This window comes from Micropterus salmoides, unplaced genomic scaffold (genome assembly GCF_014851395.1).
Source record: "Micropterus salmoides isolate LMB-PRFRI ecotype aquatic unplaced genomic scaffold, ASM1485139v1 Ms_hic_scaffold_6, whole genome shotgun sequence".
NCBI classification, from domain to species: Eukaryota; Metazoa; Chordata; class Actinopteri; order Centrarchiformes; family Centrarchidae; genus Micropterus; species Micropterus salmoides.
In genome coordinates this window covers 17,858,776-17,886,655 of record NW_024044348.1, presented here as the reverse complement: position 1 = coordinate 17,886,655, position 27,880 = coordinate 17,858,776, and the positions used below count along the sequence as shown (strand labels likewise).

The following is a 27,880-nucleotide window of genomic DNA, read 5'->3' as shown; positions in this document are numbered from 1 at the left end:
TCATGACAGCTACAGTTATGCAAACAATCACTTCCTCTTAAGAGATTGCGCCTCTAAAATAAAAGCGTGAGAACATCTTTTGCAGCAAAGCTTTATGTCGAGTTTATTAAGAGCTTTTACTTTGAAGAGTTCTGAAAGACACTCAAAAGTCTCTGGCTTGCTTGACACACCTCTGAAAAAGCCAGTAAAGTCAGTAAACGTGTGATTGGATTCCTCTGAATTTCCTCAGGGAAATGAAAATAAGTATCCATAGGTTTATGAATGTGGATCAAACGCCGGAACGCACACACACTGCAGCACATGCTTTATGTGAGCATGTGCAAAAGTGTCCTTTTATTCAATTTGTTTAACAAGGGAGAAAAAAATACCCGCAGTAAATTGGAATTGACCTTGCAACCCACCTAACGGGAGTCCCGCACAGTACTGACTGAGCTAAACTTGCACATGAGCTGAAAATGTTTGGCTTTGTGCTGGCCCGCCATATAACGGCTTGAAAAAAAATTAGGCCCGATGCCAGACTTATTTGCCGACCCATGCGCTAGAGCATTTTATGAATAAACAACACCCAAAAAGCTTGACTAAACTTGCTAAAGAAGGCTACTGGGGAGGAATTACAATCATTAGATCTGGGAAAAGTCATTTAGTTAGGTTTGATGCTCTCCACAATGATTTTATATTCATGACGCAGCACCCAAACCTCCCTATCTAAGCCTTATAATGGCAGGGTCACATTGGTAGGATTAGTCATGTTTGCCTTTTGTGTCTTAATTTACCTATTCTACAGCTTTTGACATTTACCTGTAGGAATTAATTTATTCACTCCCTTCTGTGTAATTACCAAGCATTTTATTCGTATATAAAAATCCAAAAAAACATCTCCTGATTAGCTTAAAAGGTGACTAGTTTGCATCCCTAATTTGCTTTACTAACCTCAGCTCCTCCATGGCCACCACCGTCCTTTCTTCTCCCAACCAACCAGTTTTTCAGACTCATCTGAAAACAGAAATATAATTTAACTAGAAGGATTTACAGTTTGTGTACAGGACATAGTCATTACTACCTACTTGTCCATTAGGAAAAGGTTAGACTAAACTACTGTCAGATAATTAATGTTACTCCCTTTAAATGTAGCTAATGTAACATAGCATCCAAAAGACATACTGTTAGCTTTCCTGCTCAGCTTCCAGACCGCAGTCTGAAGCACATGGGAGATGTTTGCTAGCACTAACCGTCTTCACTTTTCCAGCAGTTTGGAAACATCAGACTTTTATTAACGGACACACTGTAACCTACACTGTACTTTACTGCCAGACTGGCAACTTATTGCTAATCTTTGTCTCTCGCTCACTTTCACCATCACTTTCTACCGCTCAGTCTCCTTCACTCAACCCTTTTTATGTACAGTGTATGGCTCATAGTATGAGTTTTTCCACTAAGGTATAATGAACCTACGCTGTTTAGTCACAAATTACTAATGATAGTACAGTAAGTATAAAAACTCCATAAATGTTTATTATATAAATTACCAATGAGAAAGGTTTATAAAAAAATGTCAGTATCACTTCTCATTTCCTGAGATTTATGAACCCCCTCCTGTTTCTTTCAGGACTTGGACAAAAAAAAATCAAATAAAAACAACTTATGGACCTTTTTTTGTCCTGCATATTCTCACTCCACATTTCATCAGCAGACAGAACAAACAACCACAGGTTTTAATTAGCAGCATCTCCATAATATTTATTATCTCCCTCTTTTTTTTATTTGGCTATCGGATTAATACCCATTTATTTTGTTGTCAGATTTCAGCCTGGTTCGGAGAGAGTGGTGTGGAAGGATTTCTCATTAAATCCCAAACAAAAATGTTTTCCCTACTGCTAACATGTGTGCAGTGGTGGGAGTCCCAACAATGAATGGGTATTAGTGTGACGATGAGCCTGATGCCCCCCCCCCCCCCCCCCAAGTTCATAATTTTATATATTAAAATAACTCAAGTCACTTTTTAAGTGTCTAGCTCTCTCTCGCTCATTCCCTCTCATCAGTAACCAAACCCAGTTGACAGCTTCAATTAAACCCTGTGAAATCGCCTCAGTATCTATCTCCCTCTGGGGCTATTTAGCTGTGTTTAGCTCCCTGCAAGCTGGGCTTGTCGCCAGGCAAACGTTAGAGACTGTTTCATGTTCCTTCTTATAATGTAGGCCAACCTAGCCCCATGTGCCACCTGGCCAGCCTCAGAGCACACAGACTGAAGTATGTGTTCACACTGTCTGTCATAGTCTGCTCTCAGTTCCCCTCGGCCCCTTTCTCCAGCCCCTGCTCGCTTCTCCCAGGCCATGCACTTTCCTGCAACTCTCCAGACCTGCCATCCTCTAGCTGTCCACCGGGTGTCCTTGGACTTTCCCTTCTTTCCTCATCACCTGACTGCCCCACCCATCCACACATCTGTTCCTATTTCTTATCAGCCCTTCATTGACCTGAGCTCCCCCACTCACCTTCCCACCTGCACCTAATTTCAGAATCACTCTCCAGGACATTTGCCGTGTTCCAGACCAGTCGGAACTGGGAAATTTCCAAGTTGAAATGTCCTACTTCCGACCTCAAAGCATTTCAGTTGCATGTACATGACGCCAAATATAAACAATAAACATGGCTGACCGTGAAGAATGTTTCTTTGGCAAATTTATGCACAGTTAAACCCTCAGCAGTGCACGTTGTGTTAATTAAAATGATGGCCATTTTATTAAAAACAAGTGAATATACGTTACTCGTTAACTGTTTATCCGTTTAGCTACATCATGTGGTAATCCTCAGAAGTCAGCAAAAGTTGTAGGCTATATTTTCAAATGTTTTCACATTTCTGGGCATTTTTTAACATTTTCTGGATAAATTTTGGGTAGAGAAGAGAACTTTCAGAGATCGTATACTGTAATCAGCTACCTAATAACATTGAGAGAATATTTCTACATCAATTTACATGCAGAACAAGTTTTACTACTTGATACTAGTATGTATTATTTTAATTTAATACTTTACTTTGCCTTTTAGTTTATGGTTTACCATTTACAATGTGTGCTTTCATGGGAGCTGCCATTGTTGTGTGACGTCATTCGGCTGCTACTCGTGAAGTCGGGGTACATATTTTTTCTCTGAGTTCACAAGTAGGAAATCTGACTTCAAGTGGCATTCCAGGGTACTTTTTGTAGTTGGAGGTTGGAAACTTCTGAGTTGTGAGTTGCCTGGAACGCAGCAATAGCCTACACAAATTCACATCCTTTGTTCCTGGCCAGATTATTACGTCATATTACTGACTTAGTTGCCTTTTTCTTGCCTTTTGGACCATACCTGTTTATTGGACGCTTTATTCTTGGCTGTTCCTTTTTGGATTTGTTTGCCTGTTTGGACTGCTTTCTCTTGTTTTGACCTGTGCCTGGTTCACCATCTTGTAAGCCTTTGTACCTCATTGTGCGAATAAAATCACTGAACTGTATCAGCTGTGCCTCAGGCGTCTGCATTTGGGTCCCATCCCGTGTGTTCTTGTTACCCTGCTAGTACCAGCTGTGACAAAGTCAGTTAACCTTGGTGATAAGTTTGCTCTGGTTGCATTTAGTGGTCACATGCAGCATGTGTACAAAAAAGAAAGAAGGTAAAATGTGTATTGTTCTCCTGCTGGTAAATATTAGAATACTTTATTTAGCTGATAAGTTAACATTTATGTTGACTCAAAGGCCAACTGATCAAAAACATTGCATCTCTTTGCATCTTGTTTAAAGTTGAAGTTGAAGACATACCACAGTCTATACTTAATGTGAGGACAAAATAACATCAACCAGATAAAACAAAGCATACCATTTTCTAGTTTTCTCAGTTTAAAGAATTTTACTAAAGAATATGAAACAAGATTAAGATTTTTGAGCTCGGCTGGCGCACCAGTGGCGCACTTGGATTCAGGGTTAGTTCAGAAAGACTACAATGTCATGCATATAGGCTGTGACATCATGTCTAAACACATTTGTTATTTTCATCCCCTTTAAACACAGCACTCATGACCCACTGACAGTTTGGGGTTCCTGTAGTTTAACTTTTTGTCTGGGACATGCAGCATTTTCAATATGAATACAGCCGACATATCCCACTGAGAGCAGATGATTAAAATAAATTCACGTTTTTGAACATGTTGAAGGTCCAATGTGAATGTTTCTGTGCATAATAGTGCACAATTATTTGTCATTACAGTGAGGCATACAACAACCGTCTGCAGTTAAATTACACTGTAGTGCAGTAAATACAATGAAAGCATTAGAATTTAAAATGTGGTCTAGTTTTTTACCTTTAAAGTTTATCATGCAAATATTGACAATCTGGGAACAAGAGTTTCCTGTTTACTCTTCATATTGCGACATGAATGTGGTCCTGGTAATAATTCACAAAAAATTTGTTTGTGGGAAGACCCATCATTAATTTAACCCCAACAGTCTCTATCACATCATGTTGGTCATCACAGCCACACGTCTACCTGTACAGTAATTTAAAAAAACCCATAAAACTGTAAAGTTTAACCTGCGGATATGCCACGTGTAATTGTGTCCAATTAGAGACTACAGATGGGACAGATAGTTGCTGCCCTCAGATGGCTTTGAAGAGAGTCACCGGAATAATAAGCTACTAACTGTTTTAATGATCACTCATTAATTTTTATTCAGTCTGGCTGGAATTAATATCATAATCGGTATAAAACTTTTTGTTTGTGATTCTATGTCAGCTGGTTGAATAACAGAATAAGGGCGGATTCACTAGCCTCGTTTAGTCCATTTGAACCAAACTCTGGAGCGTTTACCATGTTGGTACGGTTCATTTGGTGTGAACGCCAGACTGTTACTCTGGTGCGGATCAAACAGCCACTCTCTGGTCCAAGGGGTGGTCTCATACTGCTATCAAGTGAACTCTGGAGCGGGTAATTTTTGGTGTGAACACCATTTGAACCAATAATAGGAAGCATACTTTTGTGTGTGTCATTTCAGTGGTTAAAAATGTTTCTCTTCCTGTTTTGGTGTATTTGCTACCAAAATGTAGACTAGTAGGGGAAATATCTGCACGCACAACAATATGAGATGCCTCCTGAATATTTGGGCTGAAGAGAACGTTTCTCAGTTACTAGAGAAAGTGCATAAGAACACTGAGGTCGTAGAACAGATTCCAGAAAGTTAAAAAAACTGCATCAACAGATAATTAAGCACTGTAGTAGGCTATGCTTTTGTTTACAGTTTCTGGACCATTTGAGTTTTTGCCTTTGTGAATGCAAAGTGGACCAGTTGGTTTGATTCAGGACCTTTATGTTTCTTTCCCCTCTTTTTGGGGGAAGGTCTCCCCCAGTCTTGTCTACTGTTTACCATTTTGCACAACTTTGAATCTGTATGGGGGCTTGCTGCTTGTGTTCCTGAAGCTAAAAAAATGTGGTCCTTTGATGCTGGGCCACCCAAAAAGAAAAATGTCCATCTGGCAGATTAATTCAGCCTTCATTTGCTGTGAGTGGGCACATTTAGCCTACTCATCGCAGATGATGACAAATGTATTGCTGTTATCTTTCCAGAACTGTAGAAAATGGCTGTATTTGCACAGTAGCATTGTTTCAATAATGTGCACATGCATGTGTGTGTTGTTCTGTGAAAGGGGTTGTTTGATGATTGGCTGAGACAGTCCTCCTCTGAGAGACTGCGCTGGAAAAAAACAAAGAGTTGCCATGGTAACAGTCAAGGGTGAAGGAGGAGGGTGTGTCTGTGGTGTGCTTCAAGTGGCGAGATGGACATTGGCAGGCAGAAAGGCAGGGGAGCAAGGGATACCGTTCTGTGGTCCTGTGCCATTCCTGCTGCTCACCAAGTCTCTGCTTTCCTTCGATTCCTGTCTCCCGCTTGCTCTCTTGTTGTCGTCCTGGAGTGAGTGGGAGGCTGTAACGAGAACAAACGCTGAATGTCAATGAGACAGCTAAGAGGAAACTCATTTTCTCGCTCTGTCTCTCTCTGATAGTGCCTTATTCTTTATTTACAAGCAGCACAGTGAGGTTATTGCACAGTGCGCCAACACATGTTTAATGATGTGGAAGTGTTGGGAGGGTGATTTAATGGTATACAGTTAAATGTTTGCGAGATCACATGATCAGAGCTGACCCTAATAACGATGATGGATGGCAGCTGCGTGAAGGGCAACAGATTGTTTCATGGATCAAGAAATTAAAAGTTTGACAAACTTAGGGCCAGATTTACTAAAGGTTTGCATGAGTAAAAACATGTGCAAACTTGATATCACCAGCAAATAAAAATACGTAAGCTGATCTACTAACGGTGTGCACGGAGAATGACGTCTTTCTAAAGTGCAAGATAGCACCTGTTGTTCATTTAGTACTTTTGCCTTAATGAATATGCAATTTGGGGCGTTTCAATTATATTGTGCAAAGTAATGGGAGGTAACATGCAAATACATTTATTTACTACACGCAATGTGATCTAAGCCTAAACGCGATTTCATGTGAGTGCAACAGCATCTGTATTCAATATGTTTGAAAGGAAGGTCGGCAAGTGTTGCGCAGAGATGACCGCTGTTATCGTTGCAAGGAGACACAGCCGTAATGAAAGAAGACGTAGAGAAATTAGATAATATTAGATAATATTATTCTATATCCAATATATAGAAATAAAATTATTTTATTTATTCATTTACCTGACACTTTGTGAAGTACTGCACTATAAGGTCTAGTATAATAACTAACTATAAGGGCAAAAGACACTTTTTAGGGAGGAGTTTGATGGCCACAGGCAGGAATTACTTCCTGTGGTGCTCTGTGGTGCATTTTGTGGGGATGAGTCTTGCACTGAAAGTGCTCCAGCACCTTTGACCTGGATACCTTGTCCAAGATGACATGTAGCTTGGACAGGATCCTCCTATCTGATACCAATGACAGAGAGTCCAGCTCCATACCCACAACTTCACTGGCCTTGCGGATCAGTTTGTTGAGTCTGTTAGCGGTGGTACTCTAGGAAGCTGGTATACTGCAGTTATGATTCTACTTGTCGAAGAAAAGGTAGGATGGCCACAGTGGTTAATAAGTGATCCTCAGTTAAAAGGGCCGAGTCTTGCTTCTTTACCTCTTTGGCCTTATCTAGTGCCCCTTGGATATGTTGTCAGTTACTCATTTCTAGGGCTGCAACTAATGGTTATTTTCACAGTTGATTTGTCTGTTTATTCACTTCTCAATTAATTGATTAGTTGTTTGGTCAATAAAATGTCAAGTTTGTTTAAGTTAAACAAAACAAATACCACAAATACACATAGAACGTAAACTATCAAACAAGAATGAATCAGATATACCGGTAACATGCCCTGCAGCGAACACGAAGTGCAACAGTTTGCTGAGTCATTCGCTGTCCCTCAGGTTGTGACACAGGGACACATACTTCGCGGCAAGGTTTGCCGTTTGTCCTTCTCCTAGGATTATTCTTAATTCATTGTTATCTTGAAGTTTTTTAAAATCTGGTATTAATAGATGGAATTTCGCAAAATATTGCTCAATTATGCTTCTATATATATCACAAATACATCCCTGGGACATCTGGAACACACATGTATTTATGTGGGCATTTGTGTGCAAATTTAGTGTGTGTGTGTGTGTGTGTCTGTGAGAAGAGAGAGCACCAAGCAGAAAGCACACTTCAATTGAAACAGTAATTTCATCTGTGCTGAGAGCAGGTAGACAGGTCTCCATCTTTTATAGAAATGAAATAAAGAAAATTATTTTTCTCCATTGTTATCACTTTCTCTCTGGAAACTCTCAGTGAACTCCTCCATATTCCATCCCTTGTCTGCTTATAAATTGGGCATGTTTCATCTTTTCCTTTCATTGTGAAAAATGAGCCGCAATCAGTGGTAAGATTTAACCCCAAAGACACAGATTGACAATTAATTATGTAATCATTTAAACAACAATATGTGAACATGAAGACACACAAATATAGCAGAATATATTTAATGTTAAATAGTTTGTTTTTAATGTGTTTTATTTTCAAGTGTATCTAGAATTTTGCATGTAGTTTGTACTTATTTGGTTTGAAAATATTTGCAATCAAGGATGCAAAATACTGACATGATTTGGCCCTTGATTCTATCAAAGCAGCAAGCAGCATAATCACTTGGCCTTCGGTCAGTCTACAAAGATACAAAAAGTGTAAAATACTGTAATTAGCTCTATAGACTAAGGACTTAAACATTGTAGTGGTTCAACTTATTTATGATACGCTTCTTAAGTCTACCACAGCACAATTAAAAATATAGCCGTGAGCGGCAATTGTTAAAAATGCATCATTTGACAGTTTCACAAGAGAAGAAGAAGACGCAGATGACTTAAGAGATTAAAGTGATGAAAGAATTTGGACTTTGAGATAATTGCGGAAATGCAAACTTGATTTTTACAGCATCACCTTGAGATCAGAGAGTGTCATTATATGACCACTGGGTGACTTGTTCAACCCACCTGCAACATTTTGTGTTTCAAAGTTTTAAAGTTTGAGCTGCAAAAAGACTTTTATGCAGTGAAAAAGAAGTCTGACTTGGTCACCTGGGGATTTGAATCCTGGAACTTCAGATCTTTAGAGTTGGTGACTTACTCACTGAGCCATTGTTAACAGGCTGTTTCCTCACACCTTCTCACAAAATGAGGTAGTGACGTTACTGACGTCACATGTGCCAGACCTTGTTTTGTCAGGTTAAACTTAACGCTTACAACAGTCAAGATGTTGGTGAGAAAAATCACAGATCATTCTGCCCATTTTTGGTGTGTTGTCTATTATTTTGGAGGCATTGTAACCAAAACTGAGCAAAAAAGAAAATGTTGTGCACACTGTACAAGTTAAAGCAAGATACTGAATATCACTGCAGACTCACTGTTTGACCGATCTAAAAATGTTTTGAAACACTCGGCCATCGGCCATCTAGAGAACGACCATATCAATTTTGGTAGTTGACTTGTGACTTGACAGACTTGTGGAGATATAGATGTTAATTGAATTAGCATATTCTGAAAAATATAGAGTGACTGACTTCTGAATTGACCATAGGTTGCAGTGAGGCAAACATTTGTCACATATCAGTGGATGTGCTGAAAACATTTCAACTCTCTAGGACGGGTGATTTTCGTAGATTTGGAAAGTTTGGAATGAGAAATGTCTAGAAATACATTTCTTGTAAAAAGTCACGCCCACTCTGAGCAATCATTAACAAATTTAATGCTTCAACTGAGTAGTGACCCTAGATCGTACAAATCAACAAATTTGCAAGTGTAGTGCCCCCTATCGGAAGAATATCCCAGGACTGCTCAGCGAAGCTTGGACCGAAGTTTGGTTACAATAGCTTAAGCCAGTTTTGATTTACGGGCATTTATGTAAAATTGTACATGAAGACATCCATCCATCCATCGTCAACCGCTTATTCTGCGTACAGGGTCGCGGAGGGCTGGAGCCAATCCCAGCTGACATCGGACGAAAGGCGGGGTACTACATGAAGAATGCATGAAAATTTTTAGCGGACATTTTTAGCAGAGAAAAAGAAAGAAAGATTGGGTTACAATTTAAAGAAAACATTAAAAGATGTGTTTACAAAAAAACTGTTAAACCTTATTTAACTTTTTTAAGACAACTGTTTGTTTAGGACTGGATGTTACATTCTTGGTAACAGGTATTATCTGTCTAGATCTGGGACAAAAAAGATTTTTTTTTTAAAGACACAAAGGGATGTGGGCGAGACAATATCAAAGTTATGATGCAGCAAAACTGAGGTGTTCTGCAGAATACACAGATAGTTATGCATAAAGATCATTAGAATCAATACAGAAAAGTGTTTACCACTGTGTTTACTGCTGCCTGATGCTTAGAGGATGCATCAGTGTTGAAATGAACCTGGAATAAGAGAGAACATGATGCTCCACTTCTCCAACAAGCCACTGCCATCACTCTCACTCCTATGTTTTAGGTTTGCAAAACAGTGGTGAAGGTAGAGTGGGGCTAAATGGTGGAAATTAATATCATAATTTTGATAACTTTTCTGATATTAATCTATCACAATATGCAAATGTAAGCAAGAAATTTGTCAATAATCAAATTGATTTTTATTGCTGATAACTCTGTTCCACTGTTTTGCATTACATCAGACAAAACTCTTTGTACGTGTAAAATAGTAACTTAAACAGGAACTTAACAGCTCATAAAAATCTTGTTTCATCCAGTGATTTAACCTACCTGGCACCTATTTCTAGGAAAAATGCCTAAAATAACATATCCAAAATAAATCAGTAATATCTTCTCAACCATTAGGCCTAGATGCATAATTCTGGTCTCCTTTGAAAGGTCAGAAGCTAAGGAATGTAAATCCATTGTAGATTAACATATTTATTTTACCATTACAGACTACATGGATATGAAATACAGAAAAAATATAATATTTTCATCCTCGCCTGGTAAAAAAAGCTTTATTATGATGCAATAAACCATCAAAACCATCCTAAGGTAGATTATAATGCACCTGAATATCTTCTCATACACATAGATAGACATATACAACTGTAACTGTAAATTTGGTGAAAAGAAACTGATATACAACAGTTATTACACAATCTTTCAAAAATATACCAGGCGAATGTCCATGTTTTGGCCATATTTACTGTTTATATTTTCACTTTTATTGGTAGTTATCTTCAAAACATTATTTCTGTCCATACAACCACGTTCCAAATAACATAAAGCTTCCAAAACATTGAAATATTAAAGACTGCAGCCGACCTCACCAAGATGGCGGCCCGCCAGACGATCTCTGTGGACACAAACGCCGCAGTTTTTGGACGGAAAACAGCTAGAACAGCGAAAATCGATTACGTACCCGGTACCGGGTCAGTCCGTTCCCATTGCGTTAACATCACGCCTCGCTGCAGTGATGTAGGAGTGTACATCAGTGTATGGCAGTACTTAATGACATCAGTAATTGTGGGTATGGTCAAAGGTGCAGAGTAGTAAAATGCTTTGTGATCAGGGGTTTAGTTACCTTTTAAATAATTTTCTTAGTTAGTAATTTGTGCGAACTACAGAATTCACATTTAATTATTGTCCAGCCCTGGAAGAAAACACTGTTTAGCTGGAAAACAATAAAAAGTTGGGGTGTGAGAGATTGGTCATTGCTGTGTCATGTTTCCACCTCTTCACGTACCTGAATGTTAGAGACCTCTCTTACTTTCCCACACCCTAGGAGGACTTGTTCATTCATATGCTAATGAAATCAATAGATATTCTTATTGTTGTCTTATTGCATTCAAAGAATACTTGTAACTGTTTAGCTGATCATCTTCTTTTCATAGTTCTTTCACACTCTGCAGGGAAGCAAAGCTCATCTGTTCCGTCTTGCCTCTTCCCTGTTGAAGCCTGACTGTCTAATTCGCTGGTGTGAACAGAGGTCATAACTTAGAATTCAAGGCAGAGAGACATTAGTATTCCCATGGTTCACACTGACCGAGCCATCTGCTGCTTTCATACTGCTTCTCTCGCCCTCTGTCTTCTCCTCAGCCCTGCTTTTAGGAGCACACACACACACACACACACACACACACACACACACACACACACATACACACACTTTTAATACATGTGTCTGCAAAACAAGGGGAGTGTCTGAGGGTGATTCAAAGCTTTATCTTACTGTAGATAAAGTAGTAAGTCTGCATTTTGTGGTCGACATGAATAGGCCTGTCGTGTAGCAGCTCTGTGCAAGTGGTCCCCAGCTGCAGCTCAACAACAGACAACTGGGATATTGCAGGCCGGCGGGCTGGAATGCTGCTGGTAGTAATAATGCTGGAGTGTGTACGTTGTGTGCTTGTCAGGCCTTTTTTTCATAGTGATAAAGGTAACCGCTTGAATCAGTGCCTACATTTCAGCGCACTTATGTGGGAGACCGATACTTTTCTTGTGTGTGTGTGTGCGCAGGTGGGATATAGAAATAAGTGTACAGTGATGGAGGCGGCTGGATCCCGATTTCTTTTTGCACCAATCATCGATTCATTTTCTTTAGCCACTCCATTTCTATTCAGGTTCCCATGGGGCTGAAGCATATCCCTGCATACATTAAACAGAAGGCAGGGAAAACAACCTGTCCAGGAGAGACTAAATCGTTTACAAAATCTTTTAAACAGGTGCAGCTATGGGCAATTTAGAGATCTTGTAGGAGGAAGCCAGAACAATATAAGAACATACCAACTTCACAACGGACTTATTTTGACACGTTAGAGTTGTGAAAGAAGAAGCATCCTGGTGGCCTAGGGTTGTTGAACATGTGACACGTTGTCTCTAGTTTGAGTCTAACCGAGGTTGTGCCAGCTATCAAAAACACTTAAATATCTTTAAGAAAAGATTTGTGAAACAAGAACAAACAAGTTATGCAGCTTGTCAATAGCACATGGTGGATGGAGAAGAAGGAAGAATAATATAAACAATATCAATTAGTGATGACAAAGGCCAACTGTGTTGTTTCACGTCACCTAACAATGCTTAACACCACAAAGTCTTCAGCCGAGAGCTAGCTGACCGCGGATATTCACATGGATTATGGCCTACAAGAAAATAGCTGGTCAGTAGTCTGAATTTAACTCCAGGTAAGCCAGCATGAATCCAATTCATCTCAGAACATATTTCGTATACGTCAGAAAAAATAATTGCAAATGGCACTGTAAAGTTTTTGCCTTGACTTTGTGACTTTGTGGTATTTTAAGTGAAAAAAAATCCAGAGAAACTGCACTGCATTAGGGGACTTCAGAGAATTTGTGAGGAAGGTCCCCCTCGTCGACTGCCTCCTATAATTCATCAGCAGCAGCCGCCACTGTCTTAAGCTGACTGGAGCCACCTGTGCTGCCACACATGGCCCAACAGTCTTTCTCAAGCTCGGGTCATCTACCAGAGGCCTGGGAGTTTGAGGGTTCTGCGCAGAATCTTAGCTGTTGCAAGGACTGCACTCTTTTGGACAGAAACCTCAGATATTATACCTGGAATCTTCTGGAGCCGCTAACCTAGTTTAGGGGTCACAGCCACTGGGGCCACTTTGGCCTTCACTTTCCACATCTATCTATTTCCTTCAGCCCCTGATACTTATCAAACTTCTCATGCTCCTTCTTTCTGATGTTACTGTCAGCTGGGATTCCCACAATCGATCCCAAAATAAATAAATAAATATATATCTTCCCTTTAATCAATAAGTCCCTAAACTAGGTAGAGAAATATGTTTGTTGGCCATGAAACAAAGGAAACTGACAAGTGTCCATGAGCAAAGCAGCGAGCTTCCAGTCAGTTGTTAAAGGTCTTCAGCACCTGTGAATGTACAAGGCAGCTGTATGTGTGTAAACCTTCACCTGCTATAGCTGCTATAAAACATATTCCCCTGATCTACTTGCCAAGTAAAATTAAGAATGCTTTGTTAAGCAGAATGCAGCACTTAATTACAATTCTGCGTGTTGTGTTTTGCCAAGTGACAAATAGGTTTTGGGCCCAAACGCATGACACTAAAACGGTAGTGGACAGCCATCCAACGAAGGTTGAGGTCAAGAACAACTGGACTTGGTTGAAGATACTAGAAAACGTTTCGTCCCTCATCCAAGGGACTTCTTCAGTTCTGACTGACTTGTGGGGAAACTCAGCTATTTAACCTCTGGGATGGTTCGTGTGATGGACGACCGTCACTACAGTTGAGTATGCGTTGCGGTCAAGTTGCATGTTTGGTACCCGTAGACCCGGGTTCAAATCCTGATTACTGTTCTTGCCTTTCCGTCACATATGGTGTCAGAAGTGGGATGGCTTGCTGTGAAATTGTTGGAGGCGTACCCAGTGTGTGATGCGTACGAAGGACCCCCAGGGTTGGTGGACCCTTGTGTGTGTGTGAGGGACCCCAGAGAAGCACTAGTGGGTGGGGTCACCCTGAGATGGGAGAACTACAATTGGCAGGAGTTGTGATGGACGCCTGTATGCGTGAAGCGCAATGGGGCGTCGAAGGGGAAGGCAGTGTGACGGAGCACCGTCACTACGGTTGAGTATGCGCTGTGACTGTATTGCCAACAAGCCTGGCTCTTTGGCGTCGCGGTCAAGTTGCATGTTTTGGTACCCTGTAGACCCAGGTTCAAATCCAGGTGGGGTTACTGCTTTTGCCTTTCCGTCACAGTTAGCTAGGATTGTCGATACTGCTGGTTCGTTGGTGCTTCTGGCTGTGGTAACGACAGTCGTCATGGTCGTTAGAGCCACCTGTGGCCAAGTCTGATCGTTGGCATCTTCACCTGAGGCCAAGAGGAAATGCTAGTTTCGTGGACAATGTCCAAGGAAATCTCAGAAAGCGGTTTCCAACTAAAGTAATTTCCCAACAAGGCAAGGGCAAAAAACTCCAAAGTCATGAGACAAAAGAAAAGCAATTATCCAAGGGCAGGTGAGAATCAAAATCTAAACTTCTCATGGAACAAACACAGAGATATAGATTGGCAGGCAGATTTTTAACATTTAGCAACATGAACTAACAATCCAACAAGAACAAAGGGAACAAACAAACTTATACAGAGAAACAGAGGGGTCAGTTATTGAACATAGACCACATGAGTGCAGGTGCAAACAGTTAATCACAGGACATGAAGCAAAAGTCACATGAGAAACACCAGGAGGGATAACTACTAAATAAAACAGGAACTCACAAGACTTTAACAATTACACTTGACAACAAATTGACAACAATTTAATGACAAATGTAGTGGAGCTCATGTAGACATGTATTAGTATTTTGGAGAGGATGGTTGTGCTCATACATTTAGAGTGGGAGTTGTGAATTGGCAGACAACAAATAGATAAACAGTAAATAAATGTGAAATATACCTGGGAAAAATACGGCAACCGTCAGGCAACACCACACAAGAAAAAGAGGTCTTGTGGATCTACAAAGCCAACAAAGAGGAGGTCAAAGGGTATCAGTCCCCTGTGGATGCAGTTACCCATAGTTACCAGTCCTTACCATCAGCTCTAGGGAATTGGACAAGGCAGGGTTTGATCTCTACAGGAGGATGCTGGTATATACTGTGGAGGAAGAAGGGGGTGGAGTCAGGGGAGGTGCATGCTGTGTAGCAGCTGGTGGGGGGAAGGGAGGAGCAAAGAGAGATGGGAGGGAAGGAAGGAAGGAGGGAGAATACCATGCCGTTGTTACAGCAGAACCCAGTGTTATTGTATACCACACCCCAGCTCAGGACCTCAGGTAAGAGATAAAATCAATGCAATGTTTCCTATGTTATGTTAACAAGCTGAAGGTATTGTTAAATCATTCGCAGTGAAAACCTTTTCATGAACCGTTTTACATCATGAACAGAAAAGCTTCATTAGATGTACATGTTGCTATTTTTCATCCAGTGTACAGACCATGTGTGTCCATTTATCTGTGTGTGCATTTACAAAGACTGCATGATCAGTAACCTCCATGGAAATGCTCTTATTTATTTATACAATGCCTGTGCTATACAGCAGCAAGTGAGCAAATCAGCCCAGAACATGTGAGGGTCTAAGTTTGCATTGGGGCTGGGCAATAAAACAATAATGATAAATATCGCCATATAATTTTGTTTGTTTGATTTAATTCATTTGAATCACAAACAAATTAGTACTTAATTCTATTAAGATATTTATTTTATCGTAATTGTTTTCAATATTCTACCTCAGATATGTAAAGTGATCCACTGTTTGGCAAGTGGTTGTCATGTTCTGGCCATAAAGAATAGTTTAAAATCACAATTAACCATCTGGTTTCTTCAACTTTCACTCAGGAGCAAAAATCTGCCTTTAAACTTGAAAGAAATAATGATTTGACATTTATCTTGATAATTATCGATATTGAATTATAAAATTATTATAAAATTTATATAATTATAAAAACAGCTTTTTCTACGCGCTTCCCTAGACAATCGTTCATAAATAAATTAAAAAATATTGTTCTGTTTGTGCTACATTATTATGCAAGTGCTCTTATTAATAAATGTATTCTTTGATTTTGAAACCATAGCCTTAGGGCTGGTGAGTGGGCGGTGGGTTGTTGTGTCCTTATCAATGTTGAGGCTAAACCTACGCCCTTGAGTACATGTGCTTTGTGTGCACATGTAATCTTGGTCCCATGACATGGCTACCTGTGGAACAACCAACTGTGTGCATGTGTGTCTGCTCCTCTCTCTATTTGTGCGTTTGTGTTTGAGAGGGGATGTGTTTGTGCCGGGTTGTGCAGAGCTAATTAACCAGTGTAATCACTGGTGGTGGAAAATGTAATTACGGTGAAGGAAAATAGGGGAAACAGCAACAATACCCCTCTGAGGGCAGTTGTTCATGGCAACTGGATGGCAACTAAATGGATGACAGGGCACAGAGGGCGAGCTTGACAGAAAGAAAAATACAGAACACAAACTCACATGCATACTTGTTAAAATGCAGTACAACTAATAGTAATGTGCTCTGGCTATAATCCTGTTTGTGTGTGTTGATGCTGGTTTACATGTCAGTAGATTCATTCATGATTGATAGGATACCTTATTCTTGTTTGGGTATCTTTTTTTAAAAATTACATCCATTTTTGTATTGTATTTAGTATGTTTAATACATTATAGCTATTGGTTCCTCACACAGTTGCACAGCCTGCTCTCGGTTGATCTGAATGTTAATGAAACCAATGCTAGAATACCTTATTGTCGATCTACCTAGGCTATGTGGTTGTAGAAAGACTGGCCATGCTTTCGACAGTATAGTTGATGTTTGATGGTAAAATTAAGTGTTTGTTTCCAAGAGTTTCATCACAGTAATCACAACACATTCAAGGAAAGCATGTAGAGTAGCAGCTTCATTATGGTTGGTTAGAGGTTATTATTTTACATGGGAACAAAACATATACATTTACATTTTAGCACATGCTATCCGGCGACTTGCTCACCACAGCAAGAAACATTTCGCTGTCTTCTCACCTGCACTACTTAAGGTTGACCGTTGTCAGCCAGCAAGCTACTGAAGGATCAATACAAATCTCAGCAAACATCTGCAAGCCCAGTAGTATCACGGCACGTGTGCAGCACCTATATGGAGATGACCTTGATTTAACTATTGATTCTTTCTCTGGCAGTGTCCCATTAGATTTATGTGAAGGCAGTATGCTTAGAAAGGCCCTGCTCTTTGTGTCTATTGTTCTGAAGCTGAGCCTGAGTGATATATCGAGCCCACTCACTGCAAAAGTTGTGCGAAGTAAGCACAATAGTGTTGCACTGAATGTGGATAAAGTAAACCAGACTGTTGAGCTCAATTACAGGTAATAGATTGATAGATGCAATAGATTGGTTTGTCAGGCACTGAAAATATGTTGCACCTGTATGCAAAGTGCAGAAAAATAATGAGAGAGATAAATGGAGGACTGTTTTTGTAAGGATGTGCTATATATGTATGTGTGTTTGCTATAGGGAATATATTGTGTACAGAAACCCGCAGTTGCACAAACCTTGAAAACCTTACCAGCTTTAGCTTTAAATGTTTTATTTTTATTAAATTCTATTGTTGTACTTGCACGGGTGAATTCACAGTTGTATTTGATGTTACTCTTGTGTCCATCTGTCTCCTAGGCTCAGACTAATAACAATGCATGGCCTGTAAGCAGCCGATCATGGCTCATAGGAAGAGGCCGGGGACCAGCGGAGGAAACAGTATGGCTGCTCCAGGCCCCGCCTCCTGCCCCACCCCTCATCCTACAGAGTCATGTGATCTGAAGGCCCTCCCTCCTCAGCAACGCCCAGTCCGCTACCCCAAGGAGTCACGTGATCCGAAACCCCTCCCTCGTTCCTGTAAGCCCCAATATTCTTCCCCAAAGTCTCAAGACGTGAGTCGCCACCGTCCAGAAGTGGACGTAAATACAAAGGTTGAAGTGAAGCGGTACAACAACCAAGCAGATGCACAAGTGGGGGATCAGCGGCCAGCAACACCCTCCACGCCAGAACATGAACATGACAAAGAGGACTTCCACGCTGGAGCTGACAGCCTGGATGATGACTCAAGCTCTGACTACATTAACAACACCTCAGATGACGAGGAAGACTATGATGACGGTGAGTATGATGATAACCATGTGGATAGTCAATATTTGATTATTGTCACGGATTGAGATTTTATACTTGCCCCTCCATTATCCAATCTTCCATTATAAATCCGTCATTTATTCAGAACTCTTCAATAATTAGTTTGATAAAATCTTAAAGAGGAGAAAAAGAGTACACTTAAGGAGTAATTACTCCTGGTGTTGCCACTGCTGCTTGAAAATCTTTGGTTTTTTTGTGAATTTGAGCAAGGGTGCATTTTCCACATTGAAATAAACGTTGAAACCTTGTATCCCAGTGTTAAGTAGCTATCTGCAATTGAGGCGTGAGTGAGATAAATTGATAGTGACAAATGTCAAGATTCTTTACAAATGTGGAACCAGTTTTAAATGGGAACTTATTATTGATAAGCACAATACAAGTTCCACATAGAGATTTTAAATAATTGAACTGCCAGTGGTAATAATACAAATATCAATAAAAATAATAATATAATAAAAGTAAAAATAATGATAGCAATGATATTGATAATAATAACAGGACTAATAATAACTGTAGCAGCGGGTGTCTAGCAGGTAATTCATTGCTTATTGTCATTTTAATAAAGAAGCCTGAGGTAATAAGATCCATATCTGTTTGTGTTCATAAATCCCTGCAGGGCTGGCAGAGGAGGATGAAGGTGTGACGTACTACATCCGCTACTGCCCAGAGGACGACAGCTACCTGGAAGGTATGGACTGCAGCAGCCAGGGGGACTGCAACCATAGCCACAGCCAGGGGGACTGCACCAGCACCATGCAGCCGGGCGGAGCCCACACTGACGAATGCCAGGAGGCTGTGGAAGGGTGGGCCGAGGAGGGAGAGGTTGAGGGGGAGGTGAGAGAGGAAGAATGGGTGGAAGATGAGGGGGGGGAGGGGGCAGTGAGGGGAGAAGAGTGGAGAGAAGAGGAGGAGGAGGTGAGGGAAGAGTGGAGAGAGGGAGATGAGGCAGCGAGGGAGGAGTGGCGAGAGGAGAATCAGGTCAGGCAGGAGCAGTGGGCGGGGCGAGAGAGGCACAGGGTGGAGGAGTGGGCTGATGGAGAGGGGGAGGTTCGCTGTGAGGTGGTGGAGCAAGATCCGGATGAACAGATATACAATGGAAGACCGGAACCCATCCTGGACCATCACCATCAGCATCATCTTCACCACCAACCCCCCCTGCAAGACACCCTGCACACCGGTGAGGAAGAGGAGGAAGCGGAAAGCGAGGAGTACTGTCCTAATGAGGAAGAAGATGAGGAGGGTGATGAGGAGGAGAGTCATGGGAGGGCCTACACTGGAGACTACTATGCCCCAGAGGACAATGGGAACTCAGTGCGAGTCTCTCCGTATCGTAGCCGTAAGGTGCTGGTTGTAGAGGGGGAGACGGGGGAGGAGGCGGAGGAGGACATTGACCAAATTGTTGCGGAGATCAAGATGAGTATGAGCATGGGGAGTCTAAGCAGTGGCACTGACCAAAGCCCAGAAGAGCTGGCGCAGGACCCACCAAGTGATTACCCTCACCCCAAGCCTGACACAGCCCCCTACCCACCAGCTCACCATCGCCACGACAGCAGGCCCAAGTCGCTGAACCTGCCCTCCATGCACCACAACAACCCTGACCTCCAGAGGGGCATCAAGGCACATCCACGCTCTCCTGAAGACAGACAGAGATGGACACAGGAGCAGGTGAGCTGTTTTTGAGAGGTTACAGCTGTGAACCTTGCTATGTCGCCGGTCTAGGGGAAACCGTGACGTAACATGAAGTGTGACTCCCCACTCTTCCCAGTCTCAAGAAAGGCCAGCTGCACAGTATAACTTAACATTCAAAATAGCAGTTTATCTCAGAGCTGAGCTGAGCATTGCCCAAAACAACAAATAGAAGTACCCTTATCAAACCCTAAACCCTTGCCTGACAAGCCTGGCAAGTCCCTAACTTAAGCTCTTAAACCGAAAGTTAAAAACGGCTTCTCATTTCAAGCAAACTGCTAATGTATTACAGTGTACTTTTTACAACAAATAATTTTCAAATAAGCAGAATTGTATTTATTTATTTTATTTAACCTTTATTTAACCAGGAAGTCCCTTGAGATTGAAATCTCTTTTCCGAGGGAGACCTGGATTTACATGTTAACATGAGTCTTAACAAAGTTACAAACACAAAAACAAAATATACTCAAATGTGCCAATTCCAGGTCAGAATACTTGACTTATTGTTGGAAGTGGCAGAAGTGTGGGCGAGCCCTTCAAATGGACCAATCACAGGGCACCTACTGCTTCTCATCACCCTTACACACATGCACACTCACATAGCAAAAGGGGGAGGAGAGAGAGATCTGTTGCATAAAAAAAACATCAAACCAAATATGACCCAGGGTCATAACAACATTGTTATTTTTCCACTGTGTCTGCATTTACAGCACCAACTTACACTGTCAGCATCCCTGTTGAATTTTTTTCAACATAACACAATTAGACTAAATGATTTGGTAAAATATCTAATTTAGATTAGTAGATTGTTGCTCTCCCTTTCTAAAAAAAGGCAAAACTTAAAATTAATAAGCCTTTTTCAAAGCATAATCTGGTCAAGTGTACTGGATATTCATGCTATTTTAATGCTCAGTGGCAGAGGCTCTTGCCACCGTATGGGATTGAAAGTGCTTTGTGGTGAGGTGCTAGAAATGAGTTACAGGTTGACATGTTGCTCATCGCCATCCAGGGAATAGCTGGAGTCTTTCCCTTCCCCCATCTTACCTTGAGATGTCCCTCTCCTCATCTCTCTTCCTCTGTACAGACACATCAATAGACTCAAACACATCATGCAGAGCTCCCCCATATTTTATAAGTCAGGTTGTAAAAGGAAAACAGATAGAATCTCCTGTGGGAAGCATGCTGACACACACCTGCTCCACAGTGTGCACATGTGCTTGTACATTCACTGTGAAGCTCATTTGTAGCCCAGAACTGGGTCAGACAGTGTAACTAGATTAAATTGGAAGAATGTACAGTACCCTGCAGATCTAGATGACTCCCAGACTCACTGAGTTTCGGCCGTTTCATCCTTTGCTATCGAATGAAATGTTCTCTGTTCTGTACACTTCAGCACGACTTTTGAATGAACCAGGACAACTAGCTTTGTGAGATTGATTGAAGATTATGAGGGAGATCATCTATAAGGTACAAGGTTGTTTATTAGTCATTATACAGCACAAGGCTGCATAACCACATGAAATTTGTAGTTCCTTCATGCTACAAACACAACACATAATTAAGTGTAGGTCTAAAATATGGTAACATATAAAATAAAACAATATATACAGTTATTTATATACATATATCGAATAACGCCCCTTAACTGTGATATAATAAGCGTATACCACGGCCTGTCTCTTGCTTAAATATACATACACGTATACACCCCAACATTCTACAGTGCATTTTTTGAATTTGCAGCTGAGGTGAATGTAAACAGCAGCAACCAGAATATGATATGAAAGTTTAATTTTCACAATAAACAGTCTGACAGAGTGAGTCCATCTTGACTGCGTTTGTACACCAAGCAAAATCCACCTCCTCTCATCTTGCCGGAGTCTTGTGCTGACAACTCGGAACATGGACCACCTGCAGAGTGCTTGATCTGGGATGAGGTCTATGTAACAAAGTGGGCACAACAGTCTCTTCCGTGGTCAATAGAAGTCCCATTTTGTCCAAACCGGCTCTTTAGGAGCAGAATTAAGCCCAAGCCAGGCCAGCATGGCTTCTCTCCTGGCTCTCTTCCCTCTCCTCTGAGCGATCACCGCACCTGCCGTGGCACCTGGTTCGGTTGTTTGGGCCGGGTGGATCGTGGTATTTATGTCAGAGATAATGCATGTTGTGGCAATAAAGCAGGGGGGAAAAAGATCATAAAACTAAAGTATAGTGAAGTTTGAAGGAGCAACTGGCTGCTGCTTCTACAAGCCCTGTCGGTTGCCATAGCAACATTCTGTTGGTGTGATGTATTTGAGGAAGGCAAAGTATATAAGTATTGTAACCTTATTTTAAGGATATGGCATGGCTTATGGCATGTTAATATTATCACAGGCGAGACAATTGTTGAGTGCTTTTGCAGACAAGTTCAGCCAAATTGTTTTCCTTTTTACTGACTTTGAGTTTGTTTTGGTTGTAATGAAAACGTCATTCTACCATAAATTAATCCAGCTCATTTCTAGGGCTTTCCTCAGTGACATAAAGTGTTGGTCCACTAAAAGTAACCATTTTGATATTTATAGTGTATGCAATTCTAGTTTAATTTCACCAGTTTCTTAAACAGGTTCACTTTGTCCATCAATGTTAAAAGTCTATATGTATGTAGCATTAGAATAGCCTCTATTAAAAATTTCTTCCATGAACCAAAAAGTCTGTTATAAACCACTGACAATCTGGTAAAAGCCTGAGTGTACCCTTAATTATGATTCTGATATGTTTTGCCTAAAAAGCTAAACATGTATATCCATCAGATAGACATATGTACATAAACACCATACCTGCTAACATTTAGGTTTCAAAATACAAGAGTTTTGTAATCGTTAATTTAGCTGGCCTGACTGCGTGTGTGCGGAAAGCCGCTGCACACACTCCCCTTGGATCGGGTTGTGGGTTGCCAGATTGCGGTGACAGAGGGGTTGAAATTGTATGTAGTGTGTGGATTGTGTTGTTTCATGGACGATCTGACAACTTGGGTGGCAATTTGCTGTGCATATTATAGGAGTTTCCCTATAATATGCAATAAAATGGGAGGGTGCCGGGAGACGGCCTTGAAATGCAGGAGAAACTCGGGAAAAACGAGTGTTGGCTGATAAATACGGATATGTTTAACTATAATAAAAGATTACTCCTTGAAATCTAATGCTTATCATTTGCAATATTTTTCAGTTTTTTATTTGTATTTTGTTATGTATTTAAGTTAGATAATCTGTGGAGTATTCACAGCATGATGAAAATAATGTAATGCTGTGGTTCTCAGTATTGCCCAGTAGTAACCAGCTGCTGTGTTGGATGGGTCTGGTGGCTCCAGTGTTGCCTTAGTAAATATATGGACATGTAGCAAAAGTAGTGCAATATCAGACTCTCAATGACCAAAACAATCCTGCTAAATCTGTCCTGTTGTGTACACGTTGGCAGAAGGTGGTCATATGAATGTTGATTATGCTAATATCTTATAACTGATGTGTGTTTATTTATTGACAATGAAGTTCTATATTTGGAGCCTCTTTATGATTTTGTTATTACAGGTGAAGGCTCGTACACGGTTGGACTGGATTCACTTGGGATTCTTTACATGAATTTAGCTTCGTATAACATCACAGTTTAGCTTGCCATCCCACCAAACAGCAACGTGGATCTCATTAATTTCATGGTTGTTTTGCACAAGTGAGTTGGGCAGCATGATGAATACTGATCAGGACTTTACGTTTAGCTCTCTTTTTGCAAACGGGGCCACTAATGTCACGTTTGTGGTAATTAATTTCAGTCCCAGACACACAACAGCATTGGCTGTTTTTCTGAATTTCACTTCTTCACTGCCACACCAAGGAGGGAGAGGTTTTATTGCCATGATCATTTAATTTCACGATTGAATGTTAATGAGCAGTCGTGGACTATAAGATGAATATCCAGGGGAATTAATGTAATACTCCCTCTGTGTGATTATATACTGGGTGTATACCGTAAATGTCCATATATGTGATTGGAGATGAGACAAAAGAAAGAGCTAGAGGGAGGACAAAGAGAACTTAACCATGTGGCAGTTTACAGCGGTGTGAACCCAGACTGCTTGTGTTCTTCACTCTTAATATGTTTTTGTTTAGATTTATTTGTAGATTTCCTTGTTATTATTAGTCCAAGTGGCTTATGTGGTGGGAGACACAGACACAAACACACTAACACACATACATTATTTATGGGAAATTTATATTAATATTAATTACAGAAACAGAAATCATATGTTTTCCATGTGTTTGACTTAGCTTATACAATCGCACCTGTTCTTCTGTGTTGAACTGCCAGGTGAGCAATGGTGCAGAGCAACCTAGAAAACAGCAACGCTCCGACCTGAACGTTCCCCTGGAGAACAACAATGTACCAGAGGTAAGATGTTGCAGTGTTTCCTTCATCATCCTTTAGATCTGTTGCAAGGTCAATTTCCCTTTAGACAGAGGATTTTGTTGTTTGTGTCTGTGCCTGTGTGCGCACGTGTGTGTGTGTTTTGTGTGTCTGAGCAAATTAGTAATTGTGTAATTACAACCACCGCTCATGTCCTCTGCTTATGCTGTGATAGCATCCTGGTAATTGAGCAGCTTGTGCACTTGCGGTTTTATGAGAGACGTTTTTCACTGAGGTGTCTGCACTGGATACTTCATGTACGGGCTCCAACCACACCTCCCTGTCCTTGAGCAGAGTAAACCTTCTAAATGTGTAGGGAGCAGGTTAGAGGATCCAATGGATCGAGAGGGATGAGTGTGAGTCAAATTAATCGCTTCAAAATCCTCAGCTATCTCTGTGGCCATGCTCCATCACCTCCCTTTACATCCTCTCTCCCACCTCCCACAGCAATGTGAATGTGTGAAGTGGGTGAGTAACGCTTTTCACTGTCTCCACACCCGCTTTTGCCGTGCCCTTGAGCAAGGCACATACAGTATGTCCAGTTTCTGCAGCAGGAGTAATACCAAGGTTTGAATGCATGTAATTGTGTGAATGTAAGGAAGGGCATTGCTGAAAAAAAAAATAGAAATGTCTGAGTAATTATGATGCCTATTCTAAGTAAAAGCACCAAAGGGAATTTCTCCACAAGCATCAAGAGTGCCAGATTATTTGTTTTTTATGGGGTGCCTGCCTTGTGTGTAGTTGACCTTTAACATGTTTAGTCTTCCTTTTGTTCATACGTAACTACATTGTGTAACGTCAAAGGCTGTAAATGACACAAAATAGCCTTGGTGAGGGGGTATGTTGTTTTGTTTCCATAGAAAAGTCATGAAAACAAAACAGTTATTGTAGTAGCAGGGCGACTTCTTAAACCGCTTTCCTAACGTCTCATGTAAAATGACAGTGTCAGCAAGTCACTCATACTGTTCACACAGGATCTTTTTGTCACGGCAGTTTGTGAAAATCAACTACCAGCGAAATAGCAGAAGGGCATCATATCTCGCGTGATAGGATGGTCAGCTTGCATGTTTGTAGAAGGTCAAGAGACAAATCTGAATCACTGTTTTTCAAACATGGACATGAAATGTGACATCTTAGCCGAGTGTAACACCTGACAACATTCACAAACAGTTCACAAATGTTTTGTTTGGTTTATTTGAGACTGGAGAGAAATGCTTAAGTGATCGTTAACCTATTCATTCATTGTCTTCCAGCCAACAAAGAAGGTTGCATCATTCCCCAGCTTTGTCGATGGTAAGTTAATCTGTCTGCACACCTGTTTGGTGATGAAATCAAAATAATGGAATTGCATGGAACCATTCCAAGTGTTACTTTGCCTTCAGTCTGTCATATCACAGGCCTGGTATAACTCATCCAGTGCTCTTTCACTGCCTCTGGGCAGATGCTTGGCTTAATAATATGTGAGGGGCTTAGCTGCCTGGCTACTCCTTTAGATGATGACTGCGCATTGTGCCCCTGAGTGGGTGTCTGAGAGTCCACATCTACATATCACAGACGCAGATTAATCTTGGTCCAGCCTCCCACCAGCACTGCGCCTCCATCAGCTCACAGCCAGTGGCCATCTCAATGTTCACTTGCAACCAGCCTGTTATCACCATCTCTTCATCTCCAGAGCAACTGTGTTTGGCTCTGTTTTAGACGCAGCACGTTGACTGCCGTGATTAGAACACTCTCTCCACCACACACCCAACCCTTTTCCTCTGTCCTTCCCCATGTCTCCCCGTTAATAACCACCATATCTACTTCTCCCTGGCCCAGTCCCAGGACCGTGCGAACCAGAAGATCTGATTGATGGAATTATCTTTGCTGCTAACTACCTGGGCTCCACTCAGCTGCTGTCTGAGAGGAACCCCTCCAAGAACATCCGCATGATGCAGGCGCAGGAGGCTGTCAGCAGGGTCAAGGTACTCAAAAACACACCCAGCCACACTGACTCACACATGCAAACACGCACATTGTGTTTATTTTTTGGCCTGAAGATATTCATATCCATACTTCTACTCAGTCAGCGCGCTGTGTTTTTTGTTGTTGTTGTTTTCATCATTTAAACAAGGATGCTTTGCCCTTTTTGACCAAAACGTCCCAGGAACTAGTTTTAATGAACTTTACCTGCATTTTTTACCAGAAGTACCAGAAACTAAATTTACTTTCTGGGCAGTAGGTTGGTTCCTCTGTAAAAAGAGTCCCTGCTCCTGGGGTAGTTCTTTCTGATGGTTCAGGGACTATCTGGGTGGTTTTAAGGAGTTGTAGCAGCCTTGAGGTTTGTGTTTAACCCATCTCTGATACAGTAAAGTACAAAAAACTCTACCCCAGTAGTTCCTGAGTCATTGGAACACACTACCACCAGAGTTGGGACATTTCAAGGGCCAGAAAATACATTTAGATTGTAGTTCCTGAGTACCTAGAAAGATTCCTTGTTTCCTTGGGAGGTTTGTGCAGTGGGAAACAGCTATTTGAAAGCCTATTCCCCTCTAACTTATTCCAGGCTCATAGTGTTGCGAAGATGTGTTTGATCACACCCCAGGAGACAGCATCCGATCAGTGCGGATGGTTTGCTGTCCCACTCTGAAAGAGAATTTTATATGACGGCAGTTCTCTCTCTTCTCCCCAGAGGTGCCAGCATAATGTTACATTGGTCTTGTTGTTATTTAAGCTGCATTGGTAACACTGTGTCGAAATACACAGAAGCCCCTCAGAAAATAAGTCCAGCGGCTTGACATGGCTAATACGGCATGTTTGATTGCATTTGTCATACAGTATTGGAATTTATTTCTCACATTACTGTACATATCTGGAAGGGAAAATGCATGCAATTTTACAAGCTCAGGCGACAAAGTTAAACTTACAATATACAGTATTAATACAGTATTTTGTATAAATGTATTATCATTTGTACTTAATGGTTATGACAAGTTAAGCCTGGTCCATTTTGCTCCTGATGAAATGTACATGGACTTCAGTGCTGTTTGCATCTATAGCAACATTGTAGTCATATATTAGACATGAGTGGTCTTTTAGGGCATCTAAAGAACTTGGCCAGATTGGGCCGCGGGGCATGTATTTGACACAGCTGGCCGGATAATGGGACTGCTGGCATGTGAACCTTATATTTCTCTTGTTGACACTCGCTCCCTGCTGTTCACTAATGTTGTTGTGATGATGATGATATTCCAGTGCAGTTTCCGAGAAATGCTGTGGGTGGTACCAGTGCAGCATAGCGGAGTTCGACTTGTTCTAGTTTTGATTGCTCTCTTCATCACTGCCACTGTGGCCAAAGTGCGTGACTTTCAGCTTTTGTACGTTTGTCACATTTCCAAATTGTGGACTCAGGGTCCTTATTCCAGGTGACTTGTGTGATCAAAGCAAAGACTGTTTCGTGACATGCTGACAAAAAGCAGCACTGAAATTTTTTGCTGCGCAGTTGCTACCCAGACACCAGTCTCTTTTATCTACCTCTCATGTGAACACAAGCTTGGCTGATTTTCTAAATATTAAATGACCTCCAATGTAATAGTC

General features: G+C 41.1%; 1 protein-coding gene across 4 annotated transcripts in view; it reads left to right on the top strand.

Annotated features, from left to right (window-relative positions):
• The window catches only part of apba2b (amyloid beta (A4) precursor protein-binding, family A, member 2b), a 71,885-nt gene that overhangs the window by 29,565 nt on the left and 14,440 nt on the right, over window positions 1–27,880 (top strand). For 3 of the 4 annotated variants that reach the window (XM_038701341.1, XM_038701338.1, XM_038701339.1), the window contains exons 3-7: window positions 17,678–18,157; window positions 18,804–19,852; window positions 24,209–24,289; window positions 25,558–25,597; window positions 26,123–26,268. In XM_038701341.1, coding sequence (XP_038557269.1) covers window positions 17,698–18,157; window positions 18,804–19,852; window positions 24,209–24,289; window positions 25,558–25,597; window positions 26,123–26,268 — 1,776 coding nt within the window. In that variant the 5' untranslated portion in view covers window positions 17,678–17,697. Of the gene's footprint in view, window positions 1–15,238; window positions 15,292–17,677; window positions 18,158–18,803; window positions 19,853–24,208; window positions 24,290–25,557; window positions 25,598–26,122; window positions 26,269–27,880 lie in introns of those variants that run through there. The other variant, XM_038701340.1, reaches the window with a different exon arrangement.